The following is a 24,209-nucleotide window of genomic DNA, read 5'->3' on the forward strand; positions in this document are numbered from 1 at the left end:
ATGAGTGATAATCTTGTTGGCGAAATGAAAAGGTTTCTCAGAATAGTGCGGTGAAATATTAACCCCAGTAAAATCAGCAATTCCATTACTGGTCAAGCCTGGAAATCCCACGTAGTCACAGACAGCGAACCATATCCCTAGACTGATATAGCCAGAATGGGAAATGCTTTTTGGGATTTGTCCATTTCTTGTAACTACAAAGAAAATGTAATTATTTAACCCATGCTGCTGAAATAAAACAAAATACATAAAGATCTATAATCATGTGTAATAATGAAGAAATCCTTTAACCAGCTGATTTCAGTCATATATGTGTGGGGTTTACTCTATGAAAAGGTTAAAATCAGGACATTTCTTTTGTGTTTATCAGTCTAAATAATGTGCAACCTGTAGCATTCTTGCATGCGTGCAAACATGTTGGCGACAGATTAGAGAATAATAACACAGCGAAGGTGGCGTCCAGATTGAAAGACTTCCCGTGTGAGAACAGACACACAGGCAAAGCAGCCATTCAGCAGTGGGATGGATCCTGACTACTAAAGAGGGAGAGGGAGAGAGAGACCGAAGAGCGACAGAGCAAGAAATGGGGGAGTGGTGGATGAGAGAGAGGAAGCGAAGAAGAGAGTGAAAGGTTCCACACGGCAGAATATAAATCTGTATGTTAACAGGACCAAAGCTAGAGGTTCCCGAAGCGGCTTCAGTGGTTATGCTGGTGGGGGGTGGACATCAAGAGGTGGTCTTCCCTGTTAACTGAGGATCTGTGCAAATAAGGAAGTAAAACCCGTGGGAGCCGTGAACGCCGGTTGTCAAGCACAGTGGTGGGCTGGTCGGAGGTCTGTGACCCCCTCATTTTTATTTCCAGAAGACAGAAGAAGAGCAAAAAAAGGCACGAGCGAAAGAGGAAGGTAGCTGCGAGGGACCAGTGAGCCATTTCTCTCTTTTATGACTTCCATTCACAAAACCATTGCATCCCATTATCACAGCGATGTAGAGGCATTCTCTTCGGTTAGAGGAGGAAGGGTCCCATTGACTGCTGAGGCTTAGCACCTCTCTCCAAGCGCTAGCCCTTTTCATTGCGGTCCCCCCCCCCCCCCCTCATCTCTCGCCTCTATCCTTTACGTCTGCTGTTTTCTCTGTTCTCTCTTTACTTGTCCCTTGTATTCTTGTCCCTTTTCACTGCACTCAGGAATCAGGAAGCATTGCGTTCTGGTAGAAGTGGGTGTTTCTGGAGCTGTCATTGTGTTTGGTGCCGCTACAAAGGACAGCTGAGCAGGGAGTCAGAGAGACAGCTTTTGGTGATAATAAAATAGCAGCCTGAAAGAACAGGGGGGACCTGGGACAACAGGAACAGCTGACCGCCAGTGGAAGGTGAATTGTGATGAAAAAGAAAACTGTTACAGAGACTGACAACCATTTTAAGGTAGCTTTTTATTGACACCATCAACACTTCTTGAGGAAATAAAGAAGCAGCGTGCCAAACCAACACTGCCGGCTGGATTCTGCTGTTGCTAAGCAAAGTCTTTAACCTGAAGTTCTTGAGCACTCTACAGCCATGAAAGAAAGCTCAGCGGAAAGCATTGAAAGCACCAGGCCCTCCAACCTGCAAGCTTTTGCCAACATATCAACCCTACATGGCATGAGTCACATTTTCGCCTATGGGCACATGACATTCCGTCGGTTTCTTTGGAGTATTTCCTTTCTTGGTTCACTAAGCTTACTGATGCTGGTGTGCATGGATCGAGTGTCCTATTACCTGGAGTATCCTCATGTAACCAAACTAGACGAAGTGGCGGCACCGAACCTCACCTTCCCAGCCGTTACCTTCTGTAACCTCAACGAGTTTCGCTTCTCCAAAATCACGAAGAATGACCTGTATCATGTGGGAGAGCTCTTGGCCCTCCTCAATAATAAACACGAAATAGCCAACCTACACTTGGCTGAGCCCGAGGTGCTGGCTGCCCTCAAGGATAAGGCAAACTTTCTGAGCTTTAAGCCCAAACTATTCAACATGACTGACTTCTATAATCGTACGGGTCATGATATCGGGGAAATGCTACTGCAGTGCACCTTTCGAGGAGAGGATTGCTACCCGATGAACTTCACCACAGTAAGTACTCAAGCATACACTCTATTATCTTAACATGCTGTAATTCTGCACAGCGTGCTGTATTTCCTGCCAGACCTGACAGCTTGTCCATTTCTTTTATATTCCGATGGGCTTAGACTGAGCTTTAATGTAGCTTGTGCAATTTATTTCAAACAGCTGCCCTGCTTTAATGCATCTAGTACACTATTGTAGTCCAGTGTTAATGTTGTATTTGTTATTTCTCAAGTGTTGGCAGTTCTTGCAAAAGCTGCTGTAAGTGTTGATTCTTTGTTTTTGTAACCTTAGTTCATGTTTGTTCCGTGCTGAGAGCAAACGGTGCATGAAACTTGTGAAACAGGTCAGGTCTTAAGGTGAAATGCTTCAAAGATATCCCCCCCCCCACTCCACTGGCTCTGAAGATGGCTTGGCTTCTGTTGTTTTTGTTATTCCCTCCCCCCCATGATGTGCTGTTCTTAGGTCAGATTTATGGTTGAGGCATTGGACACATGTGTTTTGTTTGGGCAAATCGGACTGATGTTGTAATAACATTGTCCAGATTGAAGTTCCTCACTGATTATTGCTTTGGTATTAGTATATGTTCACCCTTGGTGCCTCTTTTCATTATTTTCCCATCTTCTTTATTCTGCTCATTTAAATATTCATCAGTGCTGCTCCTAAAGTTATTTCTCAGTTTTGAGTAGAAACTATTTGATGATTTTTAAATTTCATTAACACTTCCGACAAAGATTATTTTAAATACCTTTGAGAAAAAGGTGCAATAGTGCTGAGTTTTTACCAAGCAGTCCCACTGTGTGCTCTGATTTATTCAACTCTACATTTGGCTATGCTACCAAGCCTACCTCTTCATTCTCCATTCAGTATGACTGTAAATATGTTGCTTTTGTTTTGCTCTTTGAGCTGATTATTTAACTAATACCTCATCCCAAATCAATGATGGAGTGGTAAGTAGTATCAATGGTTGATTAGAAGTGATGGACTATATTAAAGCAGAGATGTGGATCTGGGTGACATCAGACAAATGATCCTCGTAAAGATCTTAACACACCCCAGTACTGATGCTGCATTATAATGTGCGCTGAGGGATGTGTCTGTAATATATTTTTTAAAAAGTGGCACTTAGTAGGCCTTAATTAAAAAGGGTGACCTTACAGACAGGTTTTATATTTGAACAGCAAATAAACATATCCTAAAAGAGGAAAAATAGGATGTTAGCCTCAGAAGTTATACACATGTGCTTCAATTAAATTGGCATTGTTATTCATGAGAAACATCGCCTTAAAAGTTTATAATTTCACTGCAGTTCATCTGAAATTCATGTGATTATGAGTTATCAGTTGCCAATTATACTTTATGCCATACGAGTTTGTGGCAGCCGGGTGTGGTTAGAGCGCCGGCTGCGGGGGTGAGGGGAGTGGCTCGGCCGGAGACCAGACAGCTGATCGGAATCAGGTAATCAGGCAGTTAATATAAAGCATGTTGGTAACCTGGTTCTGGTCGGTCTTGCAGTAGGCTGGGTCCTGGGAAGACGACACAGCCCGTCCTGGCCTTGCCCGTCCTGAAAGTACCGCGGAGCTGTCTGTTGTGTGCACATTTCGTAAGAAATAAACGCTATTGTTTTTGCCCAACCCCGAACGCTTCCGTCTCTTGCCTTTCACCTGAGCCACCCCGCTCACAGTGGCACCTGAACAGGGACCTGAACCCCTCAGATGACGGAAGGAGAAAGCCCGCTGGGCCAGGCCCTCCAGCGTCTCGCCCTCATGCAGGAGAGCACCACTGCCCTGCAATGTCAGCAGAGCGAGGCTCTCCTCGAAATCGCCTCCAGCCAGCGGGAGGACCGTGCTCTCCTGCGGGAGCTGCTGCAGCGTCCGGCCGCCCGGGAGGCCGAGCCGGTGACCAACCCCGCCCGGCTGCCGCAGATTGTCCTCCAGAAGATGTCAGCCGACGACGACCCAGAGGCTTATCTGGACATATTTGAGGGCACTGCGGCGGCGTGCGGGTGGCCGGAGGAGGAGTGGGCTGTGCGGCTTCTTCCCCTGCTGGCCGGGGGAGCGCAGCTAGCCGCCCACAGCCTGCCAGCGTCCGATCGACATGAGTACAAGCAGCTGCGGAGGGCCATCCTGGACCGGCTCGGCAGCACGCCAGAGGGACACCGCCGCCGGTTCAGGGCCCTTCCCTTCGAGGACGCTGGCCGCCCCTTCTCCTACGCGAAGCAGCTCCTCGATGCGGCGAGGCGCTGGCTTCAGCCGGGGATGCGCTCCGCCGAGGACGTCATGGAGCAGGTGGCACTGGAGCAGTTTGTCGCCGGGCTGCCATCGTCAACGGCGAATTGGGTCCAGTGTCACCGCCCTGCCAGCCTGGAGGCAGCCGTCGTCCTCGCGGAGGACCACATTTCGCTTCCCCGGCGGAGCATGAAGGAGGAGCCCCAACAACCTGTCGTCCCCGCGGGCCGACCCGTTCCAGCCCCGAGGAGGAGGTTCCCGACAGCAGCCGCTGCACCGCGTTCCCCTCAACCCACGACCCGGCCCCTTCCCACCCAAGCCCTACCTCATCTCTCTCTCTCTCTACCTTTTGTTTTGCAGACCGACGCCTCCAACAGTGGGGTGGGGGCCGTTTTGTCCCAGCAGGTAGAGGGGGTCGACCGCCCCGTACTGTACATTAGCCGTAAGCTGGCTCAGAGGGAGGTGAACTACAGTACGGTGGAAAAGGAGTGCCTCGCCATACGGTGGGCGGTCGGCGCCATGCGTTACTACCTCCTGGGGCGCCCTTTCACCCTCTATTCGGACCATGCCCCGCTCCAGTGGCTCCACCGCATGAAGGATGCCAACGCCCGGATCACTCGTTGGTATCTGGCGTTACAGCCGTTTAACTTCAAGGTGATCCACAGGCCGGGTAACCGGATGGTCGTGGCTGATTTCCTCTCCCGCTCGGCGGAGGGGGGGGAGTCAGCTGTCGGCTGGCGGGATCCCGGCCTGAGTCGGGCGGTGGGGGTATATGTGGCAGCGGGGTGTGGATAGAGCGCTGGCTGCGGGGGTGAGGGGAGTGGCTCGGCCGGAGACCAGACAGCTGATCGGAATCAGGCAGTTAATATAAAGCATGTTGGTAACCTGGTTCTGGTCGGTCTTGCAGTAGGCTGGGTCCTGGGAAGACGACACAGCCCGTCCTGGCCTTGCCCATCCTGAAAGTACCGCGGAGCTGTCTGTTGTGTGCACATTTCGTAAGAAATAAACGCTATTGTTTTTGCCCAACCCCGAACGCTTCCGTCTCTTGCCTTTCACCTGAGCCATCCCGCTCACAGAGTTAAATCAAACTTTTTCATAATGATAATTTGATTGTTGGCAAATTTTTCCTTGCGTCAGTCTGGATTTCAGATTATTTTATTTGAAACAAGAGTGCATTGGCTAGAAAGAATAAAATGCCTAGGGAGAGGCAACACTGCAACACTTGTTTCTGTTTTATTTCCAACTCTTTTTTTCAAGACGTTTTATTATTCTCACTGCGTCCGCTTCCTATAAGCCATCTCTTAAAGTGCACTTTTGATGGGGTGACATCTAACTTACTTATCTCTAAATGAGTTTATCCACCATCAACAATACAATTTCTTATCTACTTTGTATCTTTAATCAACCTTAAAGGAAGTCCCCACAGGCGGACAGTTTTTACGTGAGTGACTATAATCGTGGTAGTTGATAAAAACTCATCTTTGCTGTGTGAGAAAATAAAGCAATAACTTAATACTGATGTAAAATGTTGTTTATTTGTGTCATGATTATTGGTAATTGGAGATGTTTCCATTTACATGTTTGTCTCCAAGCAATAAGAACGTTTCTTGAGAAACTAATCATCCATGGAAAGCTAATTGCTGCTGTATTGCTTGAATGAAACAGTCAATGAATTTGGATTTGCTGCGTGTTTGATTTTGTTTTTGTTGGGCAAATTTGGTGGTCCAGTAAACTGTGAACTTTAACCTGGCCATGAATTACTGTCATCAGATTTCAACCGCCTTGTTGATGCCCACCCATCATTGTATTGTGTTGATGTAGTGCTACACCACACTGCATGTTGTCCTCAGTTGGCAGAGTTGTGTTTGTCAGGCTTGGATGAGTGCCAGTATGACATTTTAAGGATTTGGTGAGGTTTTGTTCTCGCGTTATCCCGGGACATCGCAACAGTACGAATCCAGCTACCTCAATAGGTAACATGAGTTGGGCAGACATAAGGGAGAAGAGGGAAGTTTTAAAAACAGAGCAGCAGGAGGATGAGGAAGAACTGTGCTTCCAGGATTGCCAGACATGTGCTCAAGACTTATTTCAGCTTTTTTGCAATAAAAGAGTAACACATTTTGCTGGAAAAGTCAAGCCTTTTTCTCATTTTGTATAACCTCCAAAAGACATAGTTGTGTGAATTTTATTTTGCAATAATTCCAGTCGAGTTGGTATTTGGTAACCATTAAGCCTATTACACATTAAATTACTGCTCTCAGAAACCTTCCATTTCAAAAGAAGTTTAGTCAAGTGTTGGCTCATGTAAAGCAGTTTATGGGAGTTTAAAATGAAAGGAAAAAGAAATCAAATATGAACGAGGCCACAATATTCTTATTTTCAACCATTTCTTAATTCAACGTCCAGAAAAATTACTTTTATTTGATTTGTGCCATGATAAATGTCACCTAACCCTATGCTATACCCATGGAGCTGATCGCTTGGTGCTGTATCTGACAATAATCTCACACAACACTGAGGCTCGCCCACTTATCGTGTAACTGAGTTGATAACCTGCTTCAGTGGGAAATTACATCTCAGCTGCAATTATTATACATCTCCAACAGCGAACACCAAATCAAGACATGGTTTTATGTTGTATTTTGTTGTTTTTTTTCCATGTGTGTCCAAGGTGTTATCTTTTCCAAACACAGCATCACCATTCACTGGCAGTATATTGATATTTAGACAACTACAGAAAAAAATTCCAACTATTCAAATTTCCCCACAGACATGGTGAGAGGAAGATTTACAATGCAAAGCACCGTCGGAGTGATGAGCTTTGACCTTGAATAAACAAAGGAAGAATTCCATTAAGTCTGGGTTATAATGCATTGCGAAAACAAAGCATTCATTTTGCATTGTAATGGGTGGGTGGGCCAGGGGAGAATGGCAATTTGTGTTTCCAATGCAATTAACAACTGTAATCCCTCTTAATGATTGTATGGGACATAATGTTTTCCATGTCATAAAACATTTAGATTTGTCTCGTAGACTATGGACAAACTTTAGGGATATTTTTTTCTTCCAGCTGAAATTCAAAATAACCTCTCGAACGTGGGAAGCTATCAAAGAGTTAGCTCTCTAGCGCCCTGTCAGTTCTGAGGTCAGGGCAAGTTGTTTCAATTTTTAAATCTCCCTTTTCAAGGCTGTCTTTTTAGATGATCTTGGTTTTAAGATAAGTATATTTCCCAGCCCCCAGATTCTTATGATGAGCTCACTCGAAAAATGAAAGATATTTAATACAATCTCTTTGGTGAGGTGGAAAAATCTTACTTTCAGTCCGAAGTGAACCAGAGTTTAATTGTAATCTGAAAAAAAAACAGCTTTTCTAAATTTAAAGATCATAGTAGGGTTAACCACATTTAAATTCTTAGCTTTCCACCACATGAATAGTTACCCCTGTAAATTGTTTAATTGAATTTACTGGGGATTTTACAGAGGTGTATTTTGAAAATGGCATTTAAGCTGAAAAAAAAATGCCAAAATGACCTTTATCAATGTGTATTTATTGACTTGCTGTGGCTGGGAGAGAAGCCTCTGAGAAACACTGTATGTAAATGACGCCTCAGTCGATGATAGACTGCTCTACTGAACAAGAGGTTGATTATCATAATCTGATAGTGTGGATGTAGCAACCCATTCTTAAGTCTTGACAGGTCATGACAAGTCCCTCCGGGCTAGATTTCTGTCCGTTTCTTACAGACTGTGTAAAATCAGTATTCATTATTGCATGTTGCTGAAGCTCAGTCTTTAAGATGTGAGGTGTCTTTCATCTTATCCTTCAGATGACAGCAGGTGTCAAGGGGATGAAACATGGCTACAGTTGAGACGAGGCTAACTCACTCAATGTGACTTGTGGATCCACACATCGGGTATTTATGCAGAGGTCCTCAACACCTAAGGCTCATTTACACTTTAGACAAGGGGTCTTCAACCTTTTTTTGTGCCAAGACCCCTAAGCTAAAAGAAAGAGCACATGGACCCCCTACTAGACAAAAGTGAGGCAGCCTGAGGTGCTTAACCAACCTTTTTATGTTGAATACAGTTCAAAGCTAGTTAATCAGTTATAGGTAGACATAGCTTACTAGTTGAATGTTATGGACAGGTGCTGCGTAGTGAGGTTGCATTTCTCCCCCCCCCCCGCTAGTGAAGACCCATGCTCTAAAACGAATTGATGCAAGAGCCAGAGGATATGTTTCTCTAATATTTTGTCTTATTACAGATACTGTGTGTCAGCAGTGTTGTATTTTTGGCTGATTTGTACAAATAGCGTACATAGATTTCCATAATTTCATAATTCTGTTGTTTGCAGAGCAGGCTGTTTTGTTGACAACACTCTGCAGCAGCTCGGTTGACACAGTAAAATATCACAGTTCAGCAGAAGGTGATGGCAATTCTGTTCATAATAGCTACCATCGTTCTTAATCTGTAAGACACCCTGTAAAATAGAAAACCATCCCAACTCTTTGATTACCACAGTACCAAGTATATCAGTTTTTGTAAATGCGAAAATACAAATTGGTCAATTTGTGATCCCAAAACTGCAGAGATAATGATAACTGCCTGTATGTTCATCACATACTTGGCCCCTTTTTCCTATTACACATTGTCATTAGATCCATTACAAAAATGTTGATTCACACAGCTTTTAGGTGTTTTCTGAGGTACATGCTTTTCTTGCTGTTTGATATTGTCAATGTTATGTTCAATCTAGCATCAGTTTGGGTCTAATCAATGCATATGCTCAAACATTTGTTCACATACAAGTATCTTCTTATCGGGTATACGCAGAAACAACACACACAGGCATCCCTGCATTCAGAAGCATTGCAGCTGCCACATCGATCCTTATGTACACTTGCAAGGGATACACACTGAGAGCATGTAACAACACTTCACTAAGCTTCTTCCCATGAAATGGAATTTGTGGCAGAGAAACATCAAATCCGCAATCTGCTCCAGCAGCCACTGTATGAACCCACTGTAGTGGAGTGGGTATGTGGGCTGACTTTATTGAACAAAGCTATCCTCCAAATTCAGCTGGTGGGAACAAGTAGTCTTTAAACTTGCATCATTAAGCTGATCAGTTTGAGTAAAAAAATAAATAAAAGTATCCACTGTCTGTAGTAGCAGCTGCTCTGTAACAGCAGTCGATACTGTATGTGCACACGGCGAACGAGAGTGTCAGGAAGGAAGAAAACAAGCTGCTCCACTGAATAATGTTTCATGAGTTTTTCAGGAGGTGATGAGTTGTGAGAAGTTAGTGTTGCAGACGCACTGTGTAAACTCAGACTCAGAAACAGAGGAGATGGGGGAAAAACAGGAGAGCATATATATAAAAAAAAAAAAAAGATTACTTGCTTTATATGACAAAAAGAGCTATGGTGTGATACATATTTGTGCAGCTGCACCTGTCACAGCAGCATCTGTTCTAACCATTGTTATGGACTTAATATTTTAGGATTGCTCGAGGGAATTTCTTCAAATCTGGCATTTAAATCCACTTTCCACTCAGGAAACTGATTACAGTTTGTTGGTCGGAGGTCAACACCACTGTTTTGGGCCATAACTCAAGGATGATGATTTGTGTTAAAATGTCAATGTCTAATAGGATGAAATGGTAAAGGAATGACATTTTGGACAGACATTAAAGTAAACTGGTACTTGGTTGGCAGACGCATACAACTATAAGGTTTCGTAGTGTAAAAAAATCGTCTATAGCAATTTTCCATATTGTTCATACTTTTGCCCTTCTTCTGATAGTAGTGTAAGGGATTACAACCTTCTGCTGCTGTGGTGCAGGTCTCTGAGGCTGACACACTCAAGCAAAAGTGTTGAAAGTTATTTAATTACAGACAAACAACAGCTTTTAATACTTTATTATACATCCTTGTTATACAAATTTAAATACTTTTGTGAAAGTCAGCTTAAGCACACACTTACCTTGTCAACATTATTGCTGATATAGTTATAACTAACAGAATTGATTAACAATAGTGTGTGTGCTAAACGTGTCTCAGAGGGAACCGTATGTGTCCTTGTTTCAAATAGTGGACTCTGAGTCTCTTTTTCTATAGCACATGTTTGAGACCTTAAACTGGTAAATTTTCCTCACTCTTAGGTGTTGAAGTTATCTATCCTTGGTCACTGAGAGGTTTACAACTTCACTGTAACACCGGGGTATTCATAACTCAGAGCAGGGCATGATAAAAAAAGAGTTATGGGCCTTTTTTCCCTTTTCCATTGTTTTTATTATTGAGCAGCATCTAAAAATAAATGTAGGATGCCAAAAGGCAGGCTGTAAGTGGGGAAAAAAGACCATAACAGGTACTTCCTGTGGACATCAGTGGCTACATTTTTACCCCACAAGTATACAATGTAAAGTTTCCCCTCCTCCGGGTAGTGGGCTTCAATGATTACATACCTGAAAATAGTCAGGGAATTGTATCATTGTCCGTCTCACAGGGCAAAGCTGCAGCCAATCATGTTAGTCTCTCATGTGTGACGTTAACTGCTCACGGGACACTTCTGTTCCCTGCAGCCCTCCAGGAAAATGCCTGCATTCAGATTGCACACCGCCCTTGAAAGAAACACAGTCTTGGGAATAATCTCGAGGAACAAAAGTAGCTTCTCTTGCTTTAGTTCCCAAACCTGCAAGCTTCATGGAAGAATATTAAAGCACTGATTACAGGGGGGAAAAATCTTATGGACTTTCAACCACCCACTGAAACCTTGAAAGTAACACAGCACTTTTGGAACAGAGTAGGGCAGAAATTAAAGACCATCAGTGTGACTTTTATGGTTTGTTTTGTCATAATCAAAAAACAATTATCTTGTTATTTTGGATCCAACAAGCTTCCTATTTACACAGTTTGTGCGGCATGCTATCCCATCTTATTCAAACTGTTTGTTTAATGGGGATATAAAAAAGAACATTTACATCAAACGACACTAACTGCAGACTGATGAGCTGTTTTATAGCTACATTCATATAAGAAATACTCTTTCTATGATATAACTAACCCAGCTTCAGCAGTAACATTTTTGCAATATGAAAGATATTTGACCTTCAGTGTCAAAGTGGAAACGCAGTTTTTGTCAGCTTTCCCTTCAGCCTAAGCTGACGGCTTGTCTGCATTCCTGTCAGTGTGTCTTGATGAAGTCTAATCTCTGCCCATGATTGCCTTGTGTCACTGCTCAACATTTGACATCATGAGATAACATTAGTTACTTAGCATACTGCTGCTGAAAGCAAACATACAGTATCTGCTTAAATATCCCTGAAGTATCCTTAAAGGGACTGAAAAATGAGTCAACAAAAGTTGGTTTGTTGTGATTAAAGATTAGACAGAAAGCAAAGCAGAATTGGTCAATTTACCTCGTGATCATAACACCATTAATTATGTACAGATTAATGAGAAAAAGGAGCTTAATATTCTTTCAACGTCAATAAAAAAAAAAATGCATAAATGATAATCACTGTGCGTTTTATGTGGCAGGTGTTAAGTCTTCGGTCAGAAATAGATCTGGGCAGTTTAGGCAGGGTTAGTATTGGTTAATTACCACCACTGTGATAGCTAGTGCAATAGCAGCTGTCCGTCTATGATATTAACTAAGAGTATTACAAAAGGCAAAATTCCTGCAGTGCAGTCCAGCACAAAACAAAAGACATCGTTAGGAATGTCTACAACCAATTTGTATTTCAGTCAGTTTATATTATATTATTATAAGATATTCTTCTCTTGCTTTGTCAGATTTAAAACAAGCCCCATTAAGCTCCATTAAAATGCTGGAAATGGCAATAAATCAGCGCTGTGATGGTGAATACGCAAACCTGAAGTACAAATAACCACATTTTCACAAGGGCTGAACAATAATTAATATTATCATTGTTTTGTGATGAAATAATTATAAATTGGCCGTTTTCAAATATATGTTGCATGTGTGTAAATGAGTCTAAGTCAAAGTAAAAGTAATTAGCACCAATGTCCATCCTGACCTGTAGAATATATGTAATAAAATAATCAGTACCTTTTTTTAAATGTGATGATATTGTCTTTCTATCACAGTTTCTTTGGATCGGAAATTCACTTTACTACTTTACCAACACATACTTTACTGTATGTTGCATGTACAATAATTTCAGGTACATTTGTGACCCGACAATTTTCACTATTATCGCACATTGAGAAAAACCATGTGAGGTCTAAATTTGCCAGTCTTTTAAATTAATAATTAACTTTTTTTCTGCCTGTTGAAACAAACCCACAGCATATTTAGAGGCAGAGAGAATAAAAAATAGTTCCGCTCTTAATCATCCTCATCATTTGAAGAAGTATGCATTGATCCTTTGAATCTTTAATGTTTGCAAATGGAAAAGAGCACATGAATCACTCAGTTCTCTTGAGTTTCTGTTATAAATGTTTCATCAGTGTGACCTCAGGTTAAGTAATATAACTACATTCAATTATTTGAAGAACTCTGCATTGCTATTTTAAAAAAAAAGTCATTTAGGCTAATGAGGTTTATGTAACATTCATGACCTGCAAGTATCAAACAACAGACACTTTAGATGATTATGTTGCTTTTGCATAACAAGTATTTTTGTAGGTGTTGCTTGAGCACAATAAGCATGTACATCTTCTATTTCCACGAGTGCCTTTTTCCATTAAAGTACATCGACACAAAGAGGAAGCACAAATTAATACGTCTCTGAGTGAATCGATTCTGCCTCCTACATATTCAGAATATTTTTTCTGCCCAGTGCTTGAAAACAGGCGGCAATGTAAGTTCCTTACATTTGATTTCATCGGACAACTAATCACACAGACAGAAATGTGCTAGAAATCATTCCACCTGTCATTACCTTGATTGTGACCGGCGTAGCTCCAGCACAAATAGAGCTGCAGTGTTTAAGTCATTTACATTCATGGGCCGTGGCGGTTTGTTTATCTTCACCAGGACGGGATTACTTACACGAAAGCCAAATTGTCAATATGTCCTTCTCTATTGCACATGCAGGGTTTATGATAGAGGGTTACTCTGCTCTAGTTGGTTTATGGGAAACAAAATTATTCTACTCCCACATCTCCTGTAGGAATAATAAACACCAAGGATAATAGCATTTGTTCACTTCCCGAAAAAAGATGTTGCGAATATTTTACCCTAATGCTAAAATAGTTGTTTCTCTGCTGAGCTTTGCTATGAGATAGCTTGCGGTCTTGAATTACTGTTCTCAATAAAATTAATCTGAGAGATATTGGTTTGTGCCTCTGAGCTTAACATTCCTTTTTTCCTAAATTAAACCCACTTAGTTTGGTACAAAAAGTGCTCTATCATTATTTTTCCTTTCGTTAGTCCTTTAACAACCATGGCAAATTATGCTTCAAAATCCTTTAATTTGTGGCTCATTCTAACTCCAGAATATCCCTTTACTTCACAGAAGGATTTTACATTTAGGGCTGCGTTATGTGCTTTCCTTCCGTTCCTACAGCTTGTGTGTAACGTCTTGCGTAGCATCATTGATGCTGACTTTCACAGCGTCAGCTGAAATATGTTGAGTAGGACTTATACATAGTGGGTCAATGATCCCAAAACACTGAAGTACTTGCGAATCCGATCTTAGAGTGCCATTTCTCGAAGAAGAGATACCATTAAACCCATTGTATACAGTGTTCTAGAACATGCTTCAGTGAGATGATGTGAAAGCTGCAGGTCAATGGCCGGACAGAAGGTCACAGGAAGTGTAACAGACCACTCCAGACACTCTGTGTGTGTCTGAGACGCCACGTTTTGTTATTGGTCCATTGATACAAGGAATGTTTGACTTTATTTTGTGGAACGTGTACAATATACTGCAACCAAAGCTTTTCTTATTCATCCGTGTGATGTTTGACATTTCATCTTGGGTCCAACTGTTGTTTTATTCCTTGCGCCCTTTAAAACCTATAAAGATCTATAGTGAAAATGAAAGATCATTTTCATTAATAACTAATCTGATGAGTTTTTTTGTTCATTCATTGATGGATTGTTTTATATAAAAAACAAGATTACATTCTCGTTGTTTTTTATTTGTCCTATCATTAACTTAAAATCCAAATGCATTCACTTTATGTTAGAAGACAACTAAGGAAATATATTCACATTTGAGAAGCTAGTGGCTACCCTTTTTCGGCATCTAACCTTTAAAAATGACAATAAACGATGAGTTGATTCAATAAAATTGCAGCAGAATAATTTTCGATTAACTCATTGCTTATCAATTGTCTAAACATTACATCTCTAAAAGGGTCTTGAACGAACATGAGCGCTTGTAAAGTATGAATAATTATTTTGTGTCAGTGTTTAGTATTATTTCATGATTCCACCAACCTTTTTTCAGATTATCTTTTTCACTCCATCCTGGTAACACCAAGATTTCAAAGGATGTAGCTGAGGGCGATGTTGCTGCATTGACGAGGGACTACATTGTCTGCCCTTTGAAAACTCATTTTTATTTTTGTCCCCCTATCCTGGCTCCAGCTTTAGTATGATTACACCACAGTTAAACATCTGATTTTGCAGACCTTTGTATCCAATATAATGTCTGAAAGAGTAGCTGACATTTAAATAATTAATAGAATTTGCAGGACTGCTGATAAGCAAACAAATAATTTGCGTGACTAATTCTCATTTTCATAACACATGCTAGCTACCAAAAACATTCAACCTATGTTCCCTATTCTTTGAACTGACTATTTGCCATTAGATCCTGTACCAAACACACGGTTAAAGCCAGTTTTTCAGCAGCTCTACGCTTTAACGCATGAGTATCTTTGGTAAACCTCAATTATTTGATCATTAGCAGGTTAAATAGTTAAAAGCTTGACATATTAGTTCATCATTGATCTGTGCTCTCTTTTCGGAGTGAACTGAAAAGAAATCTAGCCCCTTGCCACATTGGGCCAGTCTGTTGCCATGGCAGTCGTCTGTGAGGCATGCTCCTGTGCTGTAATCACGAATTGCATTACTCCACGTACAGCGCAATTACCCGACTCATCAAACCAGCTCCTAAGGTGCTACAGCACTCTTCCTGTGGTTAACACGAGGGGCAATTCTAACTTCACCCCTGTATCGTTTCTCTTTTCCTCCTGCGTTTGTTCCAGAGTCCTTCTTTGCACTGTGGATCACTGACATCGGACAATGGTGTATTGACATCAAAATGGCATCCGATTACCCGGCTGATCAATATATTGGATCACGGAACATATTGGATGCATGCTTAAGAGAATCAATATGTGAGCATCAGCACAATGAGTTTTCCCCCCCCCCTAGAATATTTGGAGAACAAAGACTTGGAGATTGTGATTTATAGATGAGTCTTTGTCCTGGCATTGGTTTTAAACATCATGACATCTGATGGTCATTTGAAATGGTAATTCCACTCAAAGAACATATGTCAAAAACTCACTCTTCAAATGTCACATGTATTTCCCTGGAGAAGGCTGAATTAAAATGTGTAGTCCATTTATTAAAGGATTTAGAATTTTTGCAAAGCACTGTGGCTCGGTATTGGTTGCTTTTTTTGACGAGTCCAACCTCTCTCTCTTTTTTGGTCTGCTGATATGTCTTCAGATCCAAAGAAATGTCTTTTTAATATACATTTATAAAGGAGCACTCCTCAGCCAATCTTTTTGGCATTTGTTCTCTCTGTAAATGCCACTGTTAAAAATGTGTTACACATATACAGCCCCGGAAAAAATTAAGAGACCACTCCAAATATTTCTTAAGTCTTTATCTCTTCATGTATGGCATTCCAGTGTCTGTTGAATTCCAACACAGAGACATGTTGTCAGGAGTTTATAGAATACAATAGAAAAAAAACCATTTAACTCAAAGACATATCTATAAAAAGTAAAACCAGAAAAACTGATAATGCTGAAGTGGTCTCTTAATTTTTTCCGCGGCTATATGGTATTCATATATTTAATTCAGTCATTTAACTTCTGTGTGTCTAAATGCATTAAACTCAATCAGACCTACTCAGAGATGATCATCTCATTAATTAAAGTTAAACATTATCTTGAGATGGCAGTGGAGGTATTTAATAAATCGTTTCACTTTGTCTCACTTTAGAAATACTGTAGAAATAATTAATTTTAGTTATTAATATTTCCATGTAGCTTATAGTTTCCGGTTTTACTGCTTAGTTGAATTCTGTCACTTCATTCTCCTCAAAAACTGGCATTTGGGTTGCCTTTAAAGGAATAAAAATGAGTTGTATATACGCTCTCTCTTTTACTTGTTTGCGCAAATACTGTAGATATTTTTAATCAATCTTTTTCTCGGTAGTTTAAATGTTTTACAGCTACTAGCATAACAACCCAGACTGATGCTGTCTAGTGTTTCCTGTGTACACTTGTTTGGTGATTGATCCACAATCTCACAAATAACACTGTCCAATTTATTACTCTTTCCTTTTGTGTTTTCTGGGAGAAGTTAGTTATGAGTATGCGCTCCCCTGAGACTCATTATGGCTGTGGAACTGTAGGATATAAAATAATGGTTTCACCGGGGACAGGATTCTCTCCAGAAGCTCATTTTGGTAATGTAGAGCCTGCAGTCGTGTGTGTGTGTGTGTTTGATGGTTTGTTCGGTTCAGGTGGCGGGCTGTTGCTGTGCGGACACTCAAATGTCAATTTGTCTATTCACCGTCACACCCTTGAAAAGTGCTAAATTGACTGTTGTCATGGATATCTGAATGTGACCCAGGCTGAGTTCATTGTTTGACTTAATTCAAAATGACAAAGGCTCTCATTTATTAATGGCTTTGATTTGAAACCTACATGCCACCTGTGGGTTTTAATGCAAGCCAGTCGCAACAGGCTGTGTGTCGTTGCAGAATAGCACAGTAGGAGATGAGAATGTGCTCTCTCCGCTTGCACTGTATCACCACTATGCCAGTCTTTAGATTGTCGTAGTTTCAACAATAACACAATAAATGGAGGGTCAAAAGCTCCAGCTAAGTGAGCTGGAGGGGTTATGGGGACGACATTGACAGAATTGAAAAGCTGCAAGAGATAGTGAAACACCATCTCAGTCAGCACAGCACTGAATTATGACTCTGTATTGTTATCTGTAATTGTAATGACCTTACCTGAAATGTTTTGTACCGATACATGCGAGGAGGAGTTGGTGAGTCATCTAGTTTGCATTTTCTGTAACTGTGCTTATCACAAAGTGTCTCTATTCTGCTGCACAGTTCGTACCTTCCTGTCTCCGGTCTCTGCATCTGCCGATTAGTAAACCTTCGCTGCTGCTGACTCACACTTTGTCCGACGCAATCCACAGCTTTTGATCAGAAAATGTTAAATTACTGGCAGTGGTCTTTATTTATTGATTTGTTGTATTTATTATTATTGAATTTTTAATGTTTTATTGTAAAAATTGTTTATTATATTATTTATATGAATATGTATGAAAATAAATGTAAAGAACAAAATAATTACTGGCAGTGTCATTTGAAACTAACAGAACAAGAGCATGTTATTTGACAGATGTGCAGACTGAATATCTATATATTCTGTGTATGTTCCGTATGTTGTAGGACTATTGGCTTAAATAGACCCTTTTGCTCTAAATGCCTATGCTTTGAATGACTTTGTTTGGAGAATTCCTGACATAAAAGAACAGTTATTTTAGTGATTACTGTATGCCTCAGAATACAGTAATTACTAAAATAATGAGCACTGCACTTACAATGTCCTCTTTGCATTTAACAAATGCAGCAGTCAGATAATTTATGTACCCCAGAAAGCCAAGGGGATCTCTCTTACCATGTCCTCACCCCTCTTTGTTTCATCTCCATCTTCCTCTCTGTCCCTGCCTCTCTCATACCAACCCATAAAGTCTATTAGTAGTCTCTACGCATGACAGCCACGGGGGAACGCTTCCTTTTGAAGGCATTTCACACTGAACACTTAAAACAGTAATCTTTATGAAGAAACGGCTGCTTTGTTAGATGAACTAGTTTTCCCTAATGGCTGGTTTAGGGCTACACGTTCCCTAGATTTAGTCCCTTGATAATGCCGCTGTTGCAGCTTCTTTTGAAATCCCTGTTTACACTACGCCATTTGCTGTGATGTCCAGTCAGGATCATGTGAAGATGTTCTTGCATAAACAATAGAGTCTCCGTCAGTGTTGCGCCGCTACCCAGAGCCAAAGGAGATGTGTGGGTCGTGGGAAGGCTTTCTGCAGACGACTCAATGTCTCACTCACTGTGCTTAGTCAGGCCTAACACGCCCGAGGCAGATCACTCTCTGACTGCATATAAATTAAAGCAGATAGCCTTGTCCATGCTTTATTATCTGCAGCTTCTCGATGCTGTTTAAAACTTCCCACTGAGAGGCGGCGCTTATATTGCCGAGGCTAATGACGAGAGCGTCGACCTCATTCGCACTCTTCGAGCTGAGGATGAGTAACGACCGCCATCATGAATTTATGGGGAGCGCCGCAAATGAATGATCAGTCATTCATTGCCATTTTGTTTTTGCCACGCTTTACCGTTTCAAAGCTACACCTTTTTGTTTACAACCTCTAAGGCACACTGCATGCGTCTGTGTGCCACATTATGAAAAGATTGAAAAAAAATCATCTATTCACGGTTCTTAACAGAAGCCTTGATTTTCAACTAGAGTGTTTATTGTTTTCTTCATCATGGCTCTGATCACTGTCTTAGTCATGTTGTGTACCACTTACACTCCGGCATCATGTGTACGATGTAGCCTTTCTGTATTAAGTGGTAAAGGAGCTATTTTCAGTTCATTTTAATTGAGATTTTAAAGGGTTCACATTCATATTGGGTCAAAGATGTTTTTTATACACATCCCCAAACTTGCAGCCAACTTATCGGAGGGAATTTAAGGGCCATAGATCTTAGAAACTCTAAATATGGCTCGGTAAAGCATTACCAATGAAACACTAATAAACACTTGCAATCATAATTTGTACTTGTAATAGGTTTTTGCAACTTAATGTTATATTTGAAGATGAATCTTTTAAGTTATGTGGTATAAACACCCTTATATTAAAGACCCTAAACAGTTGTTTTAATTTAAGTTGCCTGGTTAAACCTCTTAACTGGATTATGTGTGTACAAATGAGGCTTCATTGACATTCCCCCACGTTAAATCCTCTTAATCTGCTGCTCCTGTTAGAGGCGGGATCATTTACCCTGTTAGACTTACTATTAGTCCATAAAGTTAGTTGACATAGTTTTAATCAAAGCATAGCTTAACACAGTTTCAGAGTAGAGTCTAATCAGCCAAACTATTGAAAACACCTGTGCGGGTTTGGAGGTAATTCAAAGCTTAAAGTCATCAGTCATGATTTGATTTCAATGAGGCCAGTTTCACAAAAGAGGCAAAAGCTATTGTGTAACTCAAGCTCTTCAGAATAGATAACATAGAAGTCCTGAAGCATCCATTGCACTCAAGTAGTACTCATTTGCCACAGATTCTGGGTCAATTAGGATTTTTTTCAAACAATTAAACATGGCTTAACTGCTTAAAACTGCTCAGCTAACTTCACTCCAGCAGAAAGGTTTGCCTTCTGGAATAATTCAACAAGGACGGTTTACTGGGAACATTCCCAGAACAGCGTAATAATGGCAAAAACTCCCTTCAGTGCAAACCTTTGGAACTCTTGAGATGCTGTGGCTCAGGGTTCAATACTTTTGTCAACAGTCGGGCTTAGAATAGTTTACTAAGACAAACAATAACAACTAATGTACATTTCAAACTTGCAGGCTGTGAAAAGTCAGTGTATGAATCTTCTTCTCAATTCATTTTAAAGAACAAATCTGATGAATGACTTCTGTGGAAGAATAGAGTGGTCATCCCTTTTTTTTAAACTCTCAAATATCGATATCAGCCTGAACAAATCCAAAGACGGTCGAGCGGCAGTCCCTGGAGTACAGCGGCAGCATAATCACATGTGTCACTTTCCAAATAGACTCTGGTGTGTTCATCTAGATTGTGCTTTTTTACATTCCTCCAAACTCTCAGCCGCAGTTATTTTGGATGCACATGTTTTGTAACCTCTGTGTGTTCTGCAATAGCAATGTCTTGTCTACTTAATGCATTTCTGGAGTCCGTGTTTGGGTCCGCTAATCTAAATTGCCAGTGGCTGAACCTAACACAAGGGTTTAAGATGCAGAATAGAAATCCAGCCTCGGCTCTTTCATTATCCTAATGAACTCATTATGGCTCTGATAATTGTCCTCAGTTGGCTTTACTGATCGGAAGCTGTTGGCAAGTGATATTTTACAGCAAGTATATTTTTCTATTTCACTATATAATTGATATAAGAATCACTAACCACATTCTGTAGCTACACAGCCATCGTTATTGGAACAGTAATTCCTATTTCCTATCTAATTGTATATGCTGCTGCTGCTTTACTTACACTTTCAAAGGTTGATTTCATCTGTTAGATCATCTTCCCTTCTCTCACACATGAATTACTAAACATTAGAAAAAAACAAGATAGAAAATAAGTGGAACCAGAATAATGTGACAGGATTAGCTGGATCCCTGGGAATCTGCCCACAAGAAGCTTGGGAACAGTGCTGGGATTTAAAACGGCGATTTTTGGGGGAAAAACCACACATGGAAGGGTTAAGATTGTTTCACTTTGATTTAGACAGACTCCTGTTGGCTGACTTAATTCTCAAAGGAAATAAAAAATCTGGACTATCTTTGAAGACGGAGAGAAATGAGAGTCTGGGATTGTGTCTTGAAGGGGAGATGTTGCAGAAAGCTTGTGATTGGATGGAAATTGTTATGCAGCATTGCTTCTCATTTGAGACCTTTGGTGTTGTTGTTTTTTTTTAACCTATTATCAGAGGCATTTCTGCTTGAGTTGGTTCTGAGCAGGGGCAATGCTCACTTAGACTGCTGTTCCTCCTAATTTGCCAGTTTAGGTCTATCCTCATTCAGGCTTGTCACAGACTATCTTTCCTCCAGTCCTTTTTAAAGAAGATTTCACTCATGCCTTCTACCTCCTTCAACCACAACCCACACCCAATCCCATTTACCAGCCCAATGTCCTCTCTCGTCTGCAAACCAGAGCCAATGTGAAAAATGCCATGTTCTTGTCTGGTGAGAATGCAAAGCCCCCTTCTCGGACATGTTTGGCACATAAAGGCAGCGCCGGGCCTGACACCAGAACATCACTATGAACAGTGCCTGAACAAGCAGCACAAGCATATTCATTCTGTCTTCATTTAAAGCAAATCAAATATACATTTCCCTATGTTTAATTGTCTGTAGGAGCTGTGGTGTTTCTGCCCTGCGTTTCTTCATCAATTAGTATCACTGATAATGCGATGTGTTTTTTTTTGTCTTTGAATGCTCTGTTTAGACATGTGGTTATTGCTGGTCACGTGACATTTTTTTTAAAGGCAATTTATTGTACACGTTAAAGATGTATTTTATTTTTATTTTTTTACAAAGTATAAATAATAAAGTTCATGTTCAAAAGGGGCAAGAAGAAGCATAAAAAGTTCTAGTCCTACATCGCTTAGCAAACATGCTACGAAGTCATACAGAGTTCGGTTCATGGTCAACCTACATCGCTTAGCAAACATTGCAAGTCGAAAGTCATACAGAGTTCGGTTCATGGTCGTTTGAAAATGTGTTTTTTGTATAGTTTTTTTTCTTTAAGTTTCACAGCATTTCAGCTCATCATTATAGTTGTTCTACAGAATAACACCTTTTGTAGTCATGCAGTGAAGTTGGGAATTTGTTCATACAGGTGGTTTTTTAACAAGCAGTTTCCCCTGTGTTTGTTTTTCTCTTAGTATGAACAGCCCCTTGATACTATGAAGCAATTGTTGATTTACGGCTTTGAACATACAGTAATTTGAATAGTTTCAAGGTCTTGTAGTTTTAGTATTTTTAGATTGATAAGTAATCGATTTGTTGTTTCTATGTAAGTAGTTTTATGTATAATGCATACTACTTTGCTTTGTGTGACATGTGCCAAAGGATTTTCCTCCCGAAACTCTTACCTATGAGAAGACCTGCGTATAGATTGACTACATCTCTCATACAGGGACATTAACAGGGGGGTATATTAAGATGGTTTGAGAAGTATTACTTGAATAGTGGCCATCTTAGATAGACAATCCAAACATGAAGTCTTGCTGGAACGCTATGATTGTAAAATCTTATAATTTAGAAGTTCAGCTTCTCCCTTCCAGATTTGGTGGTAGTCCCACATGCCTCAGGCCTGCTCTGGCAGAAGGGTGCTTGGCTTGTACCAGGGGGTGTGAAACAAGTCCCTCAGCCAGCAGGATAACAATCTCCTTCCCTCAAGTCTCACAAAACCGCCTCCTGCCAAGAGCCTCCTACTGTCCTGCCACCTGGTCTTCAGTTGTAAATCTAATCCCAGCCAGAGACCCGTCCATAAGGCACCCAGGCGTCCTCATGAAGCTGTGGTCCCCCCATCGGACCGCAGCGAGGACCCTGGCAGCGACTTGTATGAATAAGCAAGCGTCACTGCCAAAAGTTTCAGCTAATCTTCTTTGTTCCGGTGTTATTGAATTACAGGATTGAATAAGCAGAGAATTAATTGTTGATTTTTAATACCACCTCCACAAATGTTGTGCCAATTTAGAAAGTCATTGATGGAGAGCATCGCTTATCATTGAGACGACTTTTTAAATTAAAATGTCTGTCTCATAATTCCTTAATCCTGGATCCAGGTGTTTAAAAAGGAAATGTTTGTTGATGTAACAGTATGTTTTGGTATCCAGAAATGGTTTCATGAAACGCTAGGCAAAGATATTCATGTCTAAATCTATGCCTTTTGATACAGGAGGCCGAAGCCACATGGACCCAGACATTAAGTTATTCAGCATGACAAGGGTTGAGGCTGACCTTTTTTAAATGGAATGTTCTCCAAGAGAGGTTGCCAGTGACCAAATTTAAGTCTTCAATCTTGTAGATGTAATCTCTGACATTCAGAGCCCTTATGTTTATCTCATTGATTCAGCAAACGTCCAACACCACGAGGCGTTGCAAGCAAATTCCCTGCTCTCCTCCCCTCTGGCTTCTATTTTGCCTCCTTTTCAGACTTCTGCGAATGGTGAATACAAATCGTGTGTGATATTTAAACAGCCCTAACATTTGCCCAAATCAAACAGTCATAGCCCGAAGCAGGTTGCCCTTCCTCGGCAGCATGTTAAAACGTTCTCTTGATTAGTGTAATTTGCCCTGCTGTCTTTAGTGAGAGTGCAGCGCATTAGCCGTATGCTTAGAGGTGAGGGGGCTGCTGTCAGCGGCCCCCTCACCAGCTCCTGTCCTGCCAACTGTTGCTGATGATTCACAATTATCAATTTGTTCACAGAGAATCTCATTTAAATCTAATTTTAGAAATCTAACCGCTTGTGACCGAAGTTAGTGAATATCTTATAACTTATTTATCAAAGTGGTTGTTAATTATAATAATGAAATTGCCCACCCACGGTCGTTAAGTCAAGTGACAATGAACACTGTAATGTGCAGAATCAATTATCAATTAAACAGACAGAAAAAGGGGAACTAGTTTCAGGTCAGTACACTATCGCACCGTGTGCCAAACAGCTGACTCATGCTGCTTTTGGTTCACTGACTTGCAATATGAAACATAATTGGCAGTTAATCTAACTGATGTTGATAAAGTATCAAATGGGGAAGAACGTGCTCTCTGTGCCAACGCTATTACCATTGGGAACCCATCGTTATCAACAATGCTGGTGCAGGTTTAACCAAGTTATCCACCTGATCAGCGATGGCTAATGAGGCTCTACTAACTAACAT

The 24,209-nt window shown here is 40.9% G+C and overlaps 1 protein-coding gene across 1 annotated transcript in view; it reads left to right on the forward strand.

Annotated features, from left to right (window-relative positions):
• Window positions 1-567: 567 nt before the first annotated feature.
• Window positions 568-24,209, forward strand: part of asic1c (acid-sensing (proton-gated) ion channel 1c) — an 86,635-nt gene continuing 62,993 nt past the window's right edge. The window contains exon 1 of the mRNA XM_063886017.1: window positions 568-2,107. Coding sequence (XP_063742087.1) covers window positions 1,553-2,107 — 555 coding nt within the window. The 5' untranslated portion in view covers window positions 568-1,552. The remainder of the gene's footprint in view (window positions 2,108-24,209) is intronic.

The sequence above is a fragment of the Eleginops maclovinus genome, chromosome 6 (genome assembly GCF_036324505.1).
Source record: "Eleginops maclovinus isolate JMC-PN-2008 ecotype Puerto Natales chromosome 6, JC_Emac_rtc_rv5, whole genome shotgun sequence".
NCBI lineage: Eukaryota > Metazoa > Chordata > Actinopteri > Perciformes > Eleginopidae > Eleginops > Eleginops maclovinus.